The sequence below is a fragment of the Aristolochia californica genome, unplaced genomic scaffold (assembly GCF_029961685.1).
Source record: "Aristolochia californica isolate CCGP_79_NKW_82.1479 unplaced genomic scaffold, dmAriCali1.0.hap1 SCAF_9, whole genome shotgun sequence".
Lineage (NCBI taxonomy): Eukaryota > Viridiplantae > Streptophyta > Magnoliopsida > Piperales > Aristolochiaceae > Aristolochia > Aristolochia californica.
Window position 1 is genome coordinate 965,820 of NW_027182290.1, and position 18,493 is coordinate 984,312.

General features: G+C 36.4%; 2 protein-coding genes across 2 annotated transcripts; one reads left to right on the plus strand and one right to left on the minus strand.

The window, feature by feature from the left end:
* The first annotated feature begins 2,235 nt into the window (after positions 1–2,235).
* Positions 2,236–5,088, plus strand: LOC137941377 (small ribosomal subunit protein eS6). The gene is made up of 6 exons (XM_068786759.1): positions 2,236–2,329; positions 2,433–2,497; positions 3,795–3,852; positions 3,926–4,034; positions 4,316–4,588; positions 4,690–5,088. The coding sequence occupies exons 1-6, from the start codon at positions 2,324–2,326 to the stop codon at positions 4,926–4,928; spliced, it is 750 nt and encodes a 249-aa protein (XP_068642860.1). The 5' UTR covers positions 2,236–2,323; the 3' UTR covers positions 4,929–5,088.
* Positions 5,089–5,816: 728 nt separating this feature from the next.
* On the minus strand, positions 5,817–18,462 carry LOC137940287 (lysine-specific demethylase JMJ21). The gene is made up of 16 exons (XM_068785248.1): positions 18,187–18,462; positions 17,135–17,245; positions 16,963–17,015; positions 15,702–15,844; positions 14,442–14,639; positions 14,152–14,351; positions 13,573–13,672; positions 12,940–13,476; positions 12,052–12,174; positions 9,056–9,136; positions 8,635–8,975; positions 8,294–8,527; positions 7,612–7,696; positions 7,309–7,528; positions 6,356–6,536; positions 5,817–6,163 (listed from the first exon to the last, which is right to left on the minus strand). The coding sequence occupies exons 1-16, from the start codon at positions 18,324–18,326 to the stop codon at positions 6,025–6,027; spliced, it is 2,886 nt and encodes a 961-aa protein (XP_068641349.1). The 5' UTR covers positions 18,327–18,462; the 3' UTR covers positions 5,817–6,024.
* Between the last annotated feature and the right edge of the window lie 31 nt (positions 18,463–18,493).

The window sequence follows — 18,493 nt, forward strand, 5'->3', positions numbered from 1 at the left end:
AACGTATTTCTACTAATATATCTTTTCAATTTCTTTAAGAGCCATGAGGAAGGGACCAAGAGTTTTTTTTCCTTGTTTATGATCTCGCACGTAGGGGTGGCTTTGAATAAATTATATATAAAATTATGCATACATTTTTTTTTAAATATAATGATAGGGGAGGTTCAAGATTGAATTGCAATAATGGATTAAAATGCACCAATATTAATTTTTTTTACTCCAATTGTTGTCTAGCTTGTTTTGTAATTTTTGAATCTGGCTATAATTTATGGCCTCCTTTGTGCCCCTAGATGAAAATTTATATTATAGGAAAAACTAAAAATATTTTTTCTATGATACATATTCCCAAAAAAACCTTTAAATAAAATTTTATTACTATTAGTGACTTATTATAAAATTACAAGAAATATTTAAAAATTTTCTTAGGAAAGTTAAATGGACCTTTTATTGCCTCTTATAGGGAAGTAAATAAAAATTAATAATTAATCTAATATATTATTATACTTATCGATAAATTTTTAATTAAATAAAATATCAAACACAAAATTGCAATGAAAATTGCTTCATGCTAAAAGTATTACAACATCAACTGTTAAATACTTATTCAAAAAAATTGTAGACAGTTTTCTACCCCATCTTGGTACGAAAATCTTACTTAGAAAATTATATGATTTTTAATAAAAAAATTCAATTAGAAAAATGATTAAAAAAAACATGAGACACTAATAGTTTATAGAAACTTATTTCTATAATTTGTTTTTTATTTTTTTCAAGTGGAAAAAGTTTTTTTTTTTACTTTATGATATCGCACGTGCGAGATCATCTTCGCGCGGGGAGGGGGGAGATTATTTCTCCCCTAATTTCTCCCCTGAACTTAGGTTCTGTGTTTTCGCCGAGACGACGCGGAGTGAAGGGGGTTACGGCGTTGGGGAGGACCTGTCGTCGGGGATGACGACGACGACGAAAACAGAGGCAATGGCGAGGAGAGGAAGAAATCGAACGACAGGCGACAGAGGCGGCCGGCGAGCAGCTGCGACGGCGGTAGAGACGATCGACGAACAGCTGCGACGGCAACCGACGGGAGGGGCTCGGCGGTGACGAGGGGAGGAAAAAAATTTCCCCCCTCGCTATCGATCCCACTCCTGATCCCGATCCCGATCCCGATACCGACTTACCACGAGCCGCCTCGCGAGCCGACGAACCGAACCTGGCTTCGATCGAGCTCGATAGATAACAAATCGAACCGAGCCGAACTCGAGCAGCTCGCGAGCCGGCTCGATTCGAAGCCACCCCTAGTGCTCAGTGAGTCGATTGACACATCAATTGCCATGTCACCATTTTTTCACATCATCACCCATGTAAGATACCATGTCATTAAATAGGCAAGAGTTAATTTTTTTAATATATATATATATTTGTATTAATTTATTATTTTAAATATAAGGTAATAAAAAGTGTATTGATAAATTGGATTTTTAAAATCTAAAATAATTTTTTCAAAATTTTTAATTTTATAAATATTTTAAATCGATGATAAAAGATATTACATGGATGATGACATGGTTTGCCATGTTATATTTTAAACTGTGATTTTTTTATTTATTTAATGATTTGGCATCCTACATAGGCAATGACTTGTTTGTAAGATGATGTGTTAGTTGACATGTTGTTCAACTCACGGAGTATTGATGTGGCATGATGACCGTAGTGACATATAATTGGTCAAAGCTTATGTGTTACCTTTGATTGTATACTTGTAGTTGATCGATCAAAGTTGAGTATTTTTCTAAATAAGTTCAAATGGTCGTTATTTATCTAAATTAAGTTTTAAAATTTGGATAAAAACCTAAAATTTTCTACTAAATAAAGAGTTATTTCATAATAATGACATTAATATAATTAGTTTAAATTTTAAGAGCATAATTATAATATTATAGTTTGTTCATTTATAAATTGAGTTTTAGGGAGGGTTAGGACACAAATTGATGAGAGAAAAGGAATATAAAATATTCTTATTATTTTAAAATATTTTGGAATATAATTTCAATAATAATATTAAATTCTATTCATTTTTCATGAATACAAAATTTAAATAATATTTAAAGGAGCATGGCCTAGAGATCCCATCTCTAGAATTCACTTCTTTTGCGCGGCCCGGAATGCGTGCTCTTGTAACTCGCGAGCAACGATACCTTGTAGACCCAAACGAGCGATAAAACCCTAGCAATAAAAGAAACCCTATTATGCTTTTATCTCTTCTCCCCTTCCTCTCAGCGGCACTCTCTCGACTTGTGGCCCGAGCGGATATCGAGCTCCAGTCACCATGAAGGTATTTCTTAGAAGACCTAATTCCTTCTTCTCTTCTACTCCCGCCTTCCTAAGATTATGTTTGTTGACTTAATCTTCTTCTTCTTCTTCTTGTGTTTGCTTAGTTCAACATCGCCAATCCCACTACGGGATGCCAGAAGAAGCTCGAGATCGACGATGAGCAGAAACTGTGAGTTTTCCTTTATCGTCTTATATTATAAAAATCATTTTTATGATCTTTACATCTCGATATCTCTGTGGTTGTTATTTGTATATCTATCCTCGTTGCTATCTTGTGTTGCATTTGCTTAGGTATAGCATCAAGAAGTTTTATCTGATGCGTGTTTCTTTGTCGCGACTTTCAGCTAGCATCGCGTTTATTTTTTATTATCATTTGCTTCGCATTGCTTGTGGCGTGTTGCATTTGTTGGGCAATTTGGGTCCTTGGACATGCTGTCTTTCTTATATTTGACTTCAAACATTTGAAACAATTTTTTTTTTAGTCTTCAATATGAGCCAGCGAGCTTACTAGGATTTTTCTTTTCTATTTTCCTCTGTGTTTGAGGCGCTCATGTTTAGTGATTTGAATTTTAGTCAGGAAGGATTAGCCCACTGAGAAGGTCTTTCTTCAATGAGGTGAAGCGTATTTTTGTTATGTGGCGACTTTATCTTTTAAACAGATTATAACTGGGAGGGATTACAACATGCATCCTCTCTTTGCTAAACATTCGAATGGAAGAATCAATATTCATTTACTGTGAAGAACTTCTCATCCTCTTCTTTTTGGCACCAGGATGAATTCATGTTCTAGCTCAAAGTGAATTCCACCCCACTTTCTTTGTTTGCCAACACAAAAAATAGGCATACCAAATGAGTTAGTTTCATGTCACACTTACCTGGATTTATGTTCTTTGTAAGTTGGAAAGTGGCTAATGGAGTTGAATTCGAATCGAGAATTTTCTGGAAAATGTGTAGACACATATGTAAAGTAGAGGTGGTTTGCCTCATATGAATCATGTCTAGTATGGGACAAGTGAATTACTGCACAGGATTGTGGAATTTTACATTCTCTTTTGGATTTTAAGTGAATTGGCATGGTGTCTTTTTTCTATTTCTATCTTTACTCTTAGAGTTCACATTGTTCCAAGCTAATTGACTCCTTTATTTGTGCATCAACTCTACTGATTGGGCCCACACTCTTAGTTTTAGAATTGAAAGAACTGTTAGTTCAATTTAACATATGTTGACCTTGCAATGGTGGTGCATGGAGCTGATTATGCACTAAATTATGGTTGGGAGTGAAAACATAGCGTGTTGTTGCTTAGGCTGATAACCTTAAAAAAAGTAATTCTTAGTTTTTTTGAGAAACGTGGAGTAGTTTCTCTCTGAGATTCCATGTAGCTATCTTTTAGTGGTGCTTGTATAATGTTCTTTGGCATCTATAATTGTGACTTGATCAATTTTTATTCACTATTTTATTCATATAGGCGGGCATTTTATGATAAGAGGATCTCCCAGGAGGTCATCGGAGATGCTCTGGGCGAGGTACGATTCTTCCATTACATCTTTCATTTGTGGGAAGAGCAGGTTCACTTTTAACCTTAAGTTCATCTTGCAGGAGTTCAGGGGTTATGTCTTCAAAATCATGGGAGGTTGTGACAAACAAGGTTTCCCAATGAAGCAGGGAGTGCTTACTCCTGGTCGTGTGCGTCTTCTGCTGCATAGAGGTCAGTAACAGCATTCATTAAGCCAGACTACTGATTCTTTTGCTGCTTTTTTTTAACCATTGGAATTTGATTTGACATGTTGAGGACTTTGTAGTCCTGATCTTATAGGATTCTCCTGGTAGTATGGATCTTGGGATTATAAATGTTGGGTACTCTAGGACCTGCTTACTGCCTTGTTACTGCTTTATTATGGCCTGATTGTACTCGAGAGAATTCTCTTCTTCAACTATCGACTATATTTATGTGCAAGGGATGTGATGTAAGGTATCATTCGTGGACAGGAACGCCTTGCTTCCGTGGTCATGGTAGACGCAATGGAGAGCGAAGGAGGAAGTCTGTTCGAGGGTGTATTGTGAGCCCTGACCTTTCGGTTCTGAACCTTGTTATTGTGAAGAAGGGGGAGAGTGATCTCCCTGGGTTGACTGATACAGAGAAACCAAGAATGAGAGGACCAAAGAGGGCATCTAAGATCAGGAAACTCTTTAATCTCTCCAAGCAAGATGATGTTCGCAAGTATGTCAACACATACCGCCGAACATTCACAAGAAAATCTGGTGGGTACTTGGTTCTTCACCTGAAATAATTTGTTGCAAGTTCAGTTGAATCTGTAACTAGTGCATTTAGATAATCAAGTGATAAGTGCCTTCTGTTGCAGGGAAGGAGTGCAGTAAAGCTCCTAAGATCCAGAGGCTAGTCACGCCATTGACTCTGCAAAGAAAGCGAGCACGCATTGCAGAGAAGAAAAAGAAGATTGCAAAGGCCAAGTCAGATGCAGCAGAGTACCAGAAGCTTCTTGCCACCAGACTGAAGGAGCAGCGTGAACGCCGTAGTGAGAGCCTTGCAAAGAAGAGATCCAGGCTTTCTGCAGCTTCCAAGCCATCAGTTGCGGCTTAGGTTAATTCAATGTCATTTTGTAGTTGAGATTTTGCAGCTCATGAAAAAAAATCTTCTAGTTACTTTTTAAAGTTTTGAGTGAGGACTCATATATATGATGTTTTGAAGTACTGGGACGTCTGTTCTATTTAAAAAATCTGCATGGATTTGTTGGTGATAATTTCTTTATTGTGTTGTGGGATATGGTAATTACTGTTATGGATCTTAAGTTGCATAGCCATTTTATTGCATTTTCAGATGCAGAATTTTCACATAACTAGGATGGACAATTAAGATCTTTAGTCGCTGTAACATACGTGGAAAAAATAAATTATTACGGATTTATATAAAAGACTTCAGTGCTTTTAGGTTCTCGAGCTATGGTTCTCCGTATCACTTTCCGGACGATCCTTTCCGCTTCTGGGCAGGAACAGGAGTAGAATCCCGGTTTCAAATTGGTTCCAACTTTGCTAGAGCAAGCAGAGAAGAATACATAAAAGACGGCAAAAAGAAGAGTAGTGCAAATAGATTGACTATTCTTCGATTTCTCAGACGAGTTTTCGGAGCTTTTTCCAGTAAAGAGGAGAGCGAAACCAGGGGAACTTTGAAGATTTGGTACTTACTCTGCATTGCCAGATGTTTGTCCTGTCTCTATGCACTAATCTGATTTCTTGCTCTGCATTGCCGGAGGTTTACTCCTTGCAAGGATATGTATTTTAAAAGAGCTTTCTGAGATTACCCTGTTGATCTTTCAGCCATCCGTCAGGAGGTAAAATCTGAAATATCAGCTGGCGACTGGTGCTGAAGAAAACACCCCGAATCACTAACAACAGGTCAGCCGTGTTAATGCTGACATTACACAGAGGCAAGAGGCTCAAGAGAGCATAACCCGATTAAAAGGAACTCGGTCATAGCTAAGATCGTGGATTAAAAAAAAGTACTAATTATTACAAAGTCGAACATTTACTTTGTACATTATAACAGAATAAAAGAAAAAACACAGAACTTTGCTTCATCTTTTCAGATATAAATATTTTGTTTTTGAGTCGATTCAACAACCAGTCAATGCTTTAATAAAATGAAGGCGAGATCCATCCAATATAAAGGTTCGTGATCCTCATCCCTCGCTTTGGTATTTATTCAAAATTCCCCAAACGGTCTCTTCAACTTCTTCCCAAGATACAGCAGAACGCAGCTCCCTCCATAAACTGAAAATGGATCCCAAGATATTTTCGTCGTGGAGGATACAGTAGCACCTAGAAAGACAAACACGCACCAATATCCATTAAACGAAAATATATGAAATAAAATTCTCAAAATTTACTTCGACTAAAAAGAAAAGAATATGAACAGTTCTTAAAGAAAAAAAAAGGAATAAATGTGACATGGCCTTCATAATGTGAAGACATTGTCATTATGCAGCTTAAAAAGGTCTGTTATTAACATACATAGCTCGGAATGAGATCCTCGCAAGCTTTTCGTTCTCAATGGGCGAATCATATATTGTATCCCTTGGAGTTTGTCTTTGCACAAGAGGCAGTCGATAGCTTTCTAGAAACCACTCAAGCAGCTTCCTCTCTCCTCGGAACACATCCAAATATATGGGAATCACGTCACATAGAGGATCCCCTAACCAAAAAGAATACCATATATGAAGCACAAAAGGAAAATGAAACTGACCAACTTCCTTCCATGCAGTCCTAGATAATGCAGTCTTTCAAGAATAAAATCATATTAAACAAAGATGAAATAGGTAATTAGGTACAGATGAGAATAGGTATCCAGAGATATAGAAGTCCATTAACATAAAACGAGGGAGTGATTGAAATAGAATATAAAGCAGAAAAGAAAACTGACTAGATTTTCTTTTATTTTATGTTTTACATTGAACCCACACCTAGTGAGACTTGAACCCAAGACTTCACACAAATTTTTTATTTGTCATGCTAATAAACACCTGAGGCAACCATTGAACCAAGAGCTCAAGTCCCACGCTGTATCAGTATACTTCAGAAAACATGTACAAGAAAAAATCACATCCAGTCTTTATTGTTCCTCTGGTATGGAATAACTCAACCTGCACATATACAGATCAATTAAATAACGGCTGCATCCAATTTCCAAAACTGCTTCTAAATCATATATTCCTTGACTTGCTTTGAGAAACCATCAAACATCTTACGACAGATTACAGCTTTGAAATACCTCTGATCCAAATGCTATTACTATGAAGTGCATATTTAGTAGACAGAGGGTTACACAACAAAATGAGTTTCAATCTTGGAAGATCATCCGCACTGGACAAAGTTACACAGCACACTCAACATTACAAATCAACTATTCAAGTTAGAAAGGAAAGCCCACTATCCAGTACAAAGCACAGTACTCAAAAAGAACTCACCGATGGTCAAATCACTAAAGTCAAGAATGTGGCTAGGACACCATTTTGTTCGACTGCTGATATGTCCGTCTCTGTCACCATTAACCAAAGCACAGGTCTCCATGGTATTTTCATGCAAGCAATCAGAGCCAATGCATGATTCCATGTGTATATTGTCATCCATAATATCAGAATGTATCCATGCAGGAGAGCGATTGACTCTGTAGTATCCATCTTTATCCTAAATCAAACATCAAATGTCATAAAGCACTAACCGAATTCCATGTCAAACTACTAAATAACAAATAGAATGCACAAAAGAACCTTAAAAAGATCCAGCAGCAATGCAGGGTCATCTGGAATGTATTGTTCAACTTTCTCTATCAAAATGTTTGGAATAGGATCCCCCCTGCAAATCAAAAGGCAAAGCAGGCATCCATGAAAATCTTTAATTTTTGGTATAATGAATAAAAGAGTCTGTTTCGATATAATGGATAAGAAAGCCAAAAAGATGATAATTGATTAAAAAATCATGGTGAAATTTGAGTAGATTACTGCTTTAAGAAGAAAAAACATGCGCAAATCATGTATTACCAAGTCATATCTTCTTACTGAAACTAGAGACATCCTTATAGTAGACTCTCTCCAACTCAAAAATGCCATTTCATCACTTTTAGTGTACCAATAACATCACATTAAAACCCATATCTGGATGAAACCTAATGATCAAGTTATGCTAAATTTTGCTTCATAGGAGAGTTCAAATTGTTATATCTTTGTTCAATAAAATAATAATTAACAGGAAACATTTAAGTTCACATTAAATATATCAAAATTGTGTAGTTACCAAAAAATATATATATATATATATATATAACAACTGACAAAGCTTGAGCGAAAAACAAACCAGGACATAACAATATCCAAATAAGAAGTCGGAATCAATTAATCTCCTTGACTCATACAGCCCAATTCCCATAATTTGATAAATTTTTTTATCACTTACCACTGAGACAAACGAGTCAAAACATCTTTTCTCCTTCCTGCCATAGTTTTGACAAAAAGTACCCATTCATCTGGGATAGAAACAGTCCCAGAAACAGCTTTATAAGAAGAACTCTCTGGATGTGTGCCACCTGGAGAAGACAATGATGGCAGTGGCAAGAGGTGAAGAGTACGCAATTGATCTCCCAAAAATGCAGCAAGATTGAGTAATTCATCCTTTGACAATTTCTCTCTTCTGCAGCAACATAGAATCAACAAGCAGGGCATATTCAGTGGGCCAGACTCACCTTTTAGCAGACAAAAATGGGCCTCTGCTTAAAACCAAATGAAGAGTAAACTTACAAATTAGCAAATATGTCCCCCTTGCATCTTTTTGTTATAACATATGGCCATATCTTTGCACATTCACTACGGTCAGAGGAACCATTACTTCGCTGCAAATTTCCTACATTTCTGAGCACAAACTGGTTCTTTCTCCACACACCAAGAGGGTGAAAGCCATCCATCAAACTGAGCCCCAAACTTAGATCATATTTTGTAATCAGATCAGGCACTCCTTTGCTATTCCATGGGATAATTTTATAGGAACCATTCTCACAAATGACAATGCCACTACCAAGAATATCAGGAATATGATTTCTCAGAGGTGATTTGACTTCAGAAATTACATCATAGAACTCAAGCTGCATTTGGGGTATTTATGAGTTAATGACAAAAGATAGAAACATTATGGAGGAAGCTTTTATAGAAAATTAACAGGTACCTCACAGCCCAGACTAAGGATCGAACATTCCAACCCGTCTTCAACATAGATCTTAATAACATAATCACCAATGAGATAAACCTGTTAAGAATCATTCCAAATTTTAGTGGATTTTTTAAGCTTCCCATGGAACATATAAGGGAAAAATTCATGCCCTCACTAAAACAAATTGGCAAGATCCTTACCATTAAATGATTGTTAACTCTTTAATAAGTTTCATCACACTATCCAGAGGAGATATACAATCAAATGAAATGAAGGCATGGAAAGCATAAGCACCATTATATGTTATATGTGATTTCTCAATTTATTTGCTAATTAAAATGTTACATTACCTTGTTAGATGGTCGGTAGGGGAAATACTACAGAACATTAATAGTGCTTTCCTTGTGGTATGCATATTTTTTGTTGGCTTACATATTTAGAATGGCCACTAGTCAAAATACACTCCATAACAGTGAAAATCTGACATATGCAAACAAACATAAGATTCAAGATTATATTACATGGTAAGAAAACCCCTCATTAGGTGTACTGTGAATCAAGTCAAGACTAGAGTTGTTCTTACATATTAATACCAACATTGTAGGATTGTAAAGAATCAGGTGTGCTCACTTTTTTCCTGAGTATGTTACTCCGGACAAACTGATATTATAGGTACAGATTTCATGAACTATAACTGTCGTCATTAATGTGATAATGAAAAATAATACCACTTAAAGTTTCTCAGTGTCCACTGTAATAGCATGGTGTAATTCCAATATCACATCGTACAGGATTGCTGGTTTAATTCCAATTAACTTATAAAATAAACAGTATCTACTGTCATCATTCTGAAAATATTCTTACTCTTCCAACTGCATAGCCTTTAACTCCATCTCCGACACCCATTATTCTTACATTGTCAAAGTTTTTCGCCTTTGTGAACAAATTTATAATCCTTCTCTCTTGAATAAACTTGTGCAGCATCAAATCGCAACATATATAGTCAAAAAAATGATATCACTAGCAGAATCCTTTATCACATCTTCTGGAATCACTAAGAAGATGGGTGAGACGACTGCTACTTGGTGGCTTGGTGGGGGACCCATCCCTTGTTGGAGATATATTTATCACAACTTCCCTATTCATCTCCAATATTCGTTTTGCCGTGATAATGGGACTCACATTCGGGCAGAATTTTTGGATCAGGAATGCCCCTTGAAGCTAATTTATCCTCAATTGCTCAATCTTGCCAGAGATGAAGAGGTGCTCTTCTCTAGCATTGCTGTTAATGGAGGCTTTCGTGATGTAAACTGGAATACTTCAGGAGAGTCTTCAATGATTGCAAGGCTATAGACATTTGCAACCTCATGAAGAATGTGGAGCACATGTACTTGCAATGTGACCAACCAAACAAAATCATTTGGTGTCTGTCTCCTTGTGGTTCATTTTTAGTTGCTTCCAGTTATGCAATGCTGACTGTGGCTACCCAAAATAACACACACAAAGCTGTAAAGGTTTGGACTCTCTCTTGCCTTCCGAAAGTCAAATTATTTTTGTGGAGCATCCTCCATGGAAAGATCTTTACTAGAGACAGTCTCATTAAGTGTGTCCTTCCTAGCAGCTCCTGCTCATTGTGCCGCCAACATGAAGAAAACATTGATAGATTACTTATTGACTACTGCTACCCCTGGAACATTTGGAGTCAATTTGTTAACCTCTTTGGCATTTCCCTCTATGCTCTTGGCTCATTCAATGACGTTGTTTCCCTTGGCTTCAACAGCCCCTTTACGTTGTTGGATTCAATCATGCTCAAAGCTATGCTAGCCTTCATTTCCTGGAGTATCTGAACCAAAAGAAAATCAAAGATGTTTCGAACAGAAGTCCTCTCATTGGTCAATAATCTCAGAGAAGACTATGGGGACCAGTTGTTTGCTCTTGATACTTTCAAGGAAATCTCGAGCTGCTTCAAGTTGCTAATCTTACTCAGCACAAGCACTCAGTAATGGTGCAATGAAAGCTGCCATAGAGTGATGCTATCAAGCTTAACTTCAATGGATCATCACTTGCCAACCTGGCCAACCTGAGTCCTTCGAGGCTCGGTGGAGTTTTCAGGAACTCTTATGATCAGGTGCTTCTTTCCTATGCTAGGCCACTTAGTATCTCTGACTCCACTATGCGGAGGGCTCTCTGGCATGATTTGAAGATTTTCAGAGATCAGTTCTGGGAGACTTGAAGTTGAAGGCAACTCTAAGAGATGTAATCAATTCGTGTTCTGGGTATAAGCATCCTCCTTGGAGCCACTGGCAGTACTTTTTAGAAGTTTTAGACATTTCTGGGGCCTTTGTTTGTAATTGGACTCGCATCCCTAGATCTGTTAATGGTATAGTTGATTCCTTAGGTAGAGATGGGGTCACCCTGCAATCACTTATTATAAGGGAGCCCCCTCCTTGATGTTCCTGTTTGCCTTCAGGCCTTAATGAAATGTACCATTTCTTAAATTAAAAAAAAAATCTTCTGCATCCACTTCATATCAGTTATACCCATGAATATTAGTAAAGAATTTGTTATCTTTGCTGCCTTTAACAAGCATTTGAGATATCTTGATGCGATTAATCTTGTGTTTACTTAAAAAGCAAAGTGCAGTAGACAGGTTAGGGAAGCACATATGGGTAAAAGGCTAGTTAGACGGTATTATGAAAAGTCATTACCTTCTCCTGATAAATTCCCCCAAAAGAGAAATTTTGTCTTAAAAAAAAACTTGCATTAAGATAAGCCTTTTGGTCAACAAATATTCATTTAAGCATGGGGAGAAAATAAAGAGAGACAACAAATGAACTAGATAATTAGGAAGCTTCTCCCAAGTACTAAAAATACTTTCGTTGTTTTAATAAATAATCACAAAATCTTGCAGGAAGATAAGTAGTGCTATAATACCAAAGACTACCCTTACTCATCACTTCATTTGTGGATGATAAGGGTATACAAAAACAGGTAATCAGGTATTTACTTACAGGATTGCTGCCTGTGCCAACTGGAAACTTCTCATCATCTGGAGGAGAAGGCAGATCATGAAAAGCACAAATGTGTGACAAGCAAGCTGACCAGTGTTCAACATTTAGTGCCAGACATGCTCCCTAAAAGAAAATAATAAGAATAATAATAAGACTCTTAAGACAGGACATATGCACTATATCATCATCACAACAGAAATGAAACTTCTTCTACCTCCAATCAAAAGAAAAAAAAAGGAACAAAAGAGGAGAGGAAATAGAAGAGTGATGTTAGGTGGGGTAACAAAACTTATTCAAGAGGTTCATCTATTCAGATAGCTTATTCAAGCGGAGAATGTAATACCCCAATTCCATTCCAGATTTAAGATTCAAATGTTGCCAGATTTAACTATGTTGTAAGCATAATTAGACAGTTTAAAATCCATGTTTAACCTAAACTATAAAAACAAATATGTAATAAGGAGACTACAGATTAAAGAATAAGTGATCTTCAACATAGGTTTGATTATTTAGAAAAAAACGAGTATAAGCATTATGAGAATGGGGGCTGCCCATGAGGTAAAACATTCAAGAAACAATGTACTACCCAACCTAATTAAATGCCAAAACAATGACAAAATCAATTTTCAGTTTATACTGTAATAAATATTATATAGTGTTAATAATGAAATCATAGTAATTTTTTTGAAAAATAGTAATATTTATTATTGATGTTGTTATTGCTATTATCATAAAGCCAACACTAACAAAATCAATTTTTATTTTTTTAACACTGATTTTATAATAAATATAATATGATAATCATAATAATACTTGTTACTATTACTGTCATTACTATTACTATTATGTTCTTTAACAAAAAAAATAGCAGAATAGTAGCAAGTTTACCTTCCATATTAAGCCTCGCATCTCTGGTTTTTCAACCCAAAGCTTGTGCAACCATTGCCTCATTTCCCTCTGCCCCAAAGAATTGCTTGAACTCCAGTTACAATTGTAGTGGTCTCTATTTTCATCTAGGAACTTTGATAAAAAATTTATTTCATACGAAAATTTCAGGTCCTCATTATTTCGATCCACTTGGAGTCCAGAAAGTCGAGGCCTCTTCTCTTTCTGACACTCATTGTCATTGTCATTGTCAGTCTGATTAATATCACATGCTGACATGTTTTTGAGATTTTCATTATCATATAATGCAAGCAAACCAGCACGAGAAATTCCTTTGTGGCGATACCCAGGAGTCATATCCAAACAAACGAATTCAAAATTGGAGGTATTAACAAAATTTTGTGTGACAGCAATAGTTGTTTCTAGATTAAGCACACAATGCCACCATCCACTTGGGACAAAAATGGTCTCTCCTGGAAGTTGAGTACATTCAATAGGCTTATCTTCATCAGCAAGAAGAGGATAAAAGTCCAGCCACCACTGTGAAAAGAGTAGTATGAATATGAAAATTAGATAGTAAAATCAGGATACTTCAAAACTACTGGGAGCCATTCTGTGTGGAACAACAAATAATACCTGCAACGATGACGGAGACTCTATGTTGACATCACCATCATCTTCATTCACATGCAACATGACACCTAAAGGCACTTTACCTGGAGGGTACAGTGCCCATCTGTTTACAACAATACAGCTCTGTTACAATCAAGGGTATGTTAGTCTTTACCTAGAGGGTATTTGAGTCATTAGACATAGATAAAAGTGTTCTGTTAAATGATGTGCAGAGAAAGGGGTAAGGATGTAATTTTTTTGTTTTCATTTCCCTCATATATTAGCTGCAGTAGACATTAAGTCACGAGGGATTTTTGGGTCCTTATGAAAAATTTCACTTAAGTCTAATAAAAGAATTAGGGGTTGAGCTTTTGACCCCTTATGTTTATGACTGCACATTGCAGCTTCCTCTCTATTCTCTTCTCTTTCTTTTCTTCTTCTCTCTACTTCTTCTCAATATATCTTCAACTTTTCAAGTTTTTTACACAGTTGAAAGAAAAATATGTTAAAGAAGACTATCATGTTATGGAACTGTAAAACAATCATATTTCCTAAGCAAAGTTCTGTAAACACCACACACACATACTAATAGTGACAGGTTACCTTTTTCTGCCAGAGAGAAGAGTGTTCCAGGCACTCGTAAGGGCCGGATCAACATGCCAAGATGCACCAGATCTCTCAGGACCAATGATTAGCCATCTAAAAGGTGGTCGCTGATCTTTATCCAAGACATCAAAGAGATCTTCTTGAAACATATGTGGCACACGATAATCTTCCAATAAACCAGGTGCAGCTTCTCCAAACTGAAGAAAGGTAACAAAAACTGTTTCAAACTACATTGAGGAAGTAAATGACCACCCTTCACATGGCAAATTTAAAATACAAAACTGCACCTTGTCATCAAAAATGTAAAGCGGGTCTTCATCATGCTGTATGTTCATGTACGTTACATAATCTTTGAATTTCATAGTGATCTTTTTCCTACTCCTTTGAGAAATCTTGAAAGGAGTGTCTCCATACTTCTCCAATAGCTGATCAGTTGTCCAGGTAGCTCTGGCTGGCCAAGTATCTGCCAGTTGAGTAAGCAAAACCTGTGAATAGAAGACAAGATAACTGGTGAAAACACTCATAAGGCACAGAGATATAATGTTTGTGCAATTAAGAGGAAGGAGGTTACATGTTTGGATGGGATCCTGATCACAGGATCCCATCACTGGTAGGAATCACATCTCTAAAATTTTTACCTGAATGTTCCCATCACAGGGTCAAATATGGTGAATGCAACCCAAAATATTATCATGCTATTGCAAACTCCAAAAACCGAAGAATTGTTTCTCAGCCATTCAAACTTCTGCTGGACTCTGGACCGATAAGGAAGATGTTTGACAGAATTATAAATTCTACTCTTCTTTATACTCTGATTGAACTGTTAAGCAACTCTTCCCTTTTAGCGGATGCTTTAATAATCTCTCTGAATCTAATGTCTAGATGTTGGAGAAATCTTTTTCTGAGCAAGAAATGTTTCATGCTTTATTCACTTTGGCTGGGGATAAAGCACCGAATTTAGATGGATGTTGTGTGGAGTTCCTGTAGTGTATGTAGGGATCTCATTTTTTTTTTTTTTTTTTTGGAAAGATACATGGGGTTGAATTACAGATAATTTCTTTCTTTTTTTTTTCAATTATTTTCACAATTATTTGAATTATGATTTCCTCAAGTTAGATATTTTGTTAAAGAATTAAAGACAAGGATACTCATAAAGATTATGGATCCCTGCTTTTGTCCCAGAAGCCTATGTTCAAATATCATGTCTAATGTTGCCTAAAGTTTATGGAAAGCCTTCAGCTATATGGCCACATGGAGATGAGGGGCATGTGATGTGGGGAAGGGGCTTAGCATTTTACTAGAACCCTTTTGTTCATGAAATGTTCATCATAAAGGTACCATATACATTATCACATTGTATTACTGAAAAAAGAATATATGTCGAACAAAAGAGTATGAAGGCAATCAACTGAAATCAGTGATAAAGAGACAATGACAAGAACCCTTTCCAACAAGGCATAATCACCAAAAAAAAAAAAAAAAAAATCCACACCATTAGAAAATCTCAAAAATTAAAACTTTCTAAAATAACAAAAAATAATCTTTACCGGTTTTTTTGCATCGTATTCACGATAAAAATCCTCCATGGAAATATCCTTTCTTCTTTCCAAATATCCATTGTTGAATGAGAATGCATCTAATGAAATAAAACATCTGTACCACCTCCTATAAAGGAAAAAAGAATTGAATCCTGCACAACATTGCCAAAGTACTCAATGAGCATGGTATCTCGGAGATCACCACAAGTGCTACATCCAGAACTCATCATCACTTAAGCCACCTCCAAATTTTTTGGAGCCGGCCAAATGAACTCTTTCCTTGCACCCTGCATTGATAGGTAAAGCCAGAAAATAAAGGCAAACTAATCCTTTATATTATTTACGAACTCCCACACCTCTCTTTCAGCATATATCTGTCTGCTGAAACTAAAGTGAAGCAGTTAAATTTCCTATGCCTTTCAAAGCCTTCTCATAGGGGTTTACGAAGATGTCTCTTTCAAATAATAATAATGAGTATGATGCCGAAGATGGCAGTATTCCAATAATGATGATGAAGATGGCATTAATCATTGTTGTTAGAATTATTATTTTGAACTATTATTTAAAAAAAATCAATATTTTTAAATTGGGTCTAAGGCCTATCCCAAAATGACTAACCAACTTAGGAAACCTCTTTTCCAACTAATAAATTCAAAATCTTTGATCTCACTATTCCATGTGGGACACTCCCCCTCATGTGTAGGCACGTGGATCATATGGGTGGAGGCCCACATACGAGTACTTGTTTGATACCATGTTAAATTGGGTTTAAGGTTTATCCCAAAATGACTAGCCAACTTAAGAAAAACTCTTTTCCAACTAATAAACTCAAGATCTTTCCATGTGAGACTATTCCTTAACAAATATAATTATAACAATTCTAAAAGATCAACTGATAGAAGAATATTGGGATATACCTATCTTCATGTTGTCTTTGATACTTTGGAAATATGAAAAGGTCAAAATGTCATTTTACCCATGGAAGACCACCTCCCCACGAGAAAAGATGACCAATTTTTCAAAGAGTTTATATGCATAGCTCTTTGAAAGGTGCAAATTTTAGCATGTATAAAAAAATCAAGTGCAGCAAAATAAATGTTTTGGGAGGGAAAATCCTTCTGGGTTCCCCAGGAGCTCTTTAGCCCCAAAGATTGGGCGAAAATCTTCTTTTTACACAGTAAATGTGAGAAAAAACATATTCAACCTTCTATAAAAAACAAAAAGGTACTAAAAAATGTGAGATAAAAAAGACATTCAAATTGCTCATTACCATCAAAATGCAAATGTTTTCTACTAGACTCTTCATAATTGGATACTTGTTGCCTGAAAATAACAAATTGACAATACAAAAGATAGTTTCTATTCAGATTGAAGCACATAAAGTGAGAGTGAAATCCAATTCAAGATTCGAATAATCAAGATGGTGAAAAATTAATAAGTACCTATAGAGTGTTGTCTCTTTCCAGGAGCTTTTGTATTCGAGCAAACCCCCAACACTTTTGAGGCATAAAGTCATCCAAAGGGGTTCTTCATTGCACAATATGTACATGACACTGAAAAAATTTAATGTAGACGATGGAAGGTGTCAAAGGCCACAACCTAATAAATGTCATTTAATTTCATAAACCATATGCAGCATGTGAATGGATTTGCAAACTTATACATGAGAGAGAGAGAGAGAGAGAGAGAGAGAGTGAACTATAATGTCAATTTAGTCCCCCCTCCCCCCACAAAAAAAAAAAAAAAAAAAAAAAAAAAAAAAAAAACAGCTTGGGAGACAAATAATGTAAAATGTCATCATCTATAAGATCAGATTACGTAGTGCTCCCAACACGAACACGATAGATAAAAAAATAAAAAAGCAACCCAACCGAATAAACCCTAAACTGAAACCAATACCAATCAGAAAACAAAACACAGCTATCTCATTGGAAAGCTTTAGGACTTCTATTTAGCATGCTGACGGGAAAATGATAAGGACTGCAACTCTTTATGCATCAGTTTCAGTGTTTTCTCATTACGTAATATTTTTTTTTTCGTGAATTTAAAAGAAGCTTTTGGCATATAGTCCGAAGTCATCCCGAATTGGTGCGTTTGAAGAACCAAAATATAAAATAGCACTCAAACCAGTTCCCACTTCGCATAACGAAGCCCCCACCCCTCCCGGCCATCCAATTGATGCAATTTGGCACACGTAGTAACAAATCCACAGAATTTCAACTGGGCAAAAGACCCGAATGGAGTCGTCTGTGCAAATTAAACAAGAAAATATGTCCACCTTTTGCCTCACACTCAACATCCTAATCAATTAAACAAGACAAAACTATGCAAAAGATAACTACAGCGATTCAAAGTAAAGTAATAACACCAGTCAGCTATTGAGCCTTCCTTGCAAGACAACTAGGAACAATTTGCAAGCACATCTTAGAACAATGGGAACAAAGGTGAAAACGGACAGAAATTTGTTATTTTGGGAATTAGAAATGAAAGCAACCTGCTTACGCACGAAAGACGAGCAACGTCTCGAGCACTGAGATATTCCAAAATGGCGCTAAGAAGTTCATCGGGGAGGACTCTGAGGTCTCCAAGAGCGTCCGGCCTTCGATCTCTCTGAATGGGTTGAGGATTCTCCATCGACGAATGCAAATTCAAGATCGAACCCTTTAAAGACAATGGTTGAAGCTGGCAGAATTGGAGCTGTGGTTGTAGCGAAGCAGAATGGCGGACGCTCCTCCCTCGCCTCCTAAGCAGGTTGGTTTTGGATGGGAACGAATACGGGGACTCAGAATATTGGACTCGGT

Coding starts and splice junctions, on each gene's coding strand:
- LOC137941377 (XM_068786759.1), top strand. Junction 3,853..3,925: donor TCGGAGATGCTCTGGGCGAG/GTACGATTCTTC, acceptor TTCATCTTGCAG/GAGTTCAGGGGTTATGTCTT. Junction 4,589..4,689: donor AACATTCACAAGAAAATCTG/GTGGGTACTTGG, acceptor CTTCTGTTGCAG/GGAAGGAGTGCAGTAAAGCT.
- LOC137940287 (XM_068785248.1), bottom strand. CDS start 18,326: ATGGAGAATCCTCAACCCATTCAGAGAGATCGAAGGCCGGACGCTCTT. Junction 7,697..8,293: donor TTGACTCGTTTGTCTCAGTG/GTAAGTGATAAA, acceptor TTTGATTTGCAG/GGGGGATCCTATTCCAAACA. Junction 7,529..7,611: donor TGCTGCTGGATCTTTTTAAG/GTTCTTTTGTGC, acceptor TGTTTGATTTAG/GATAAAGATGGATACTACAG.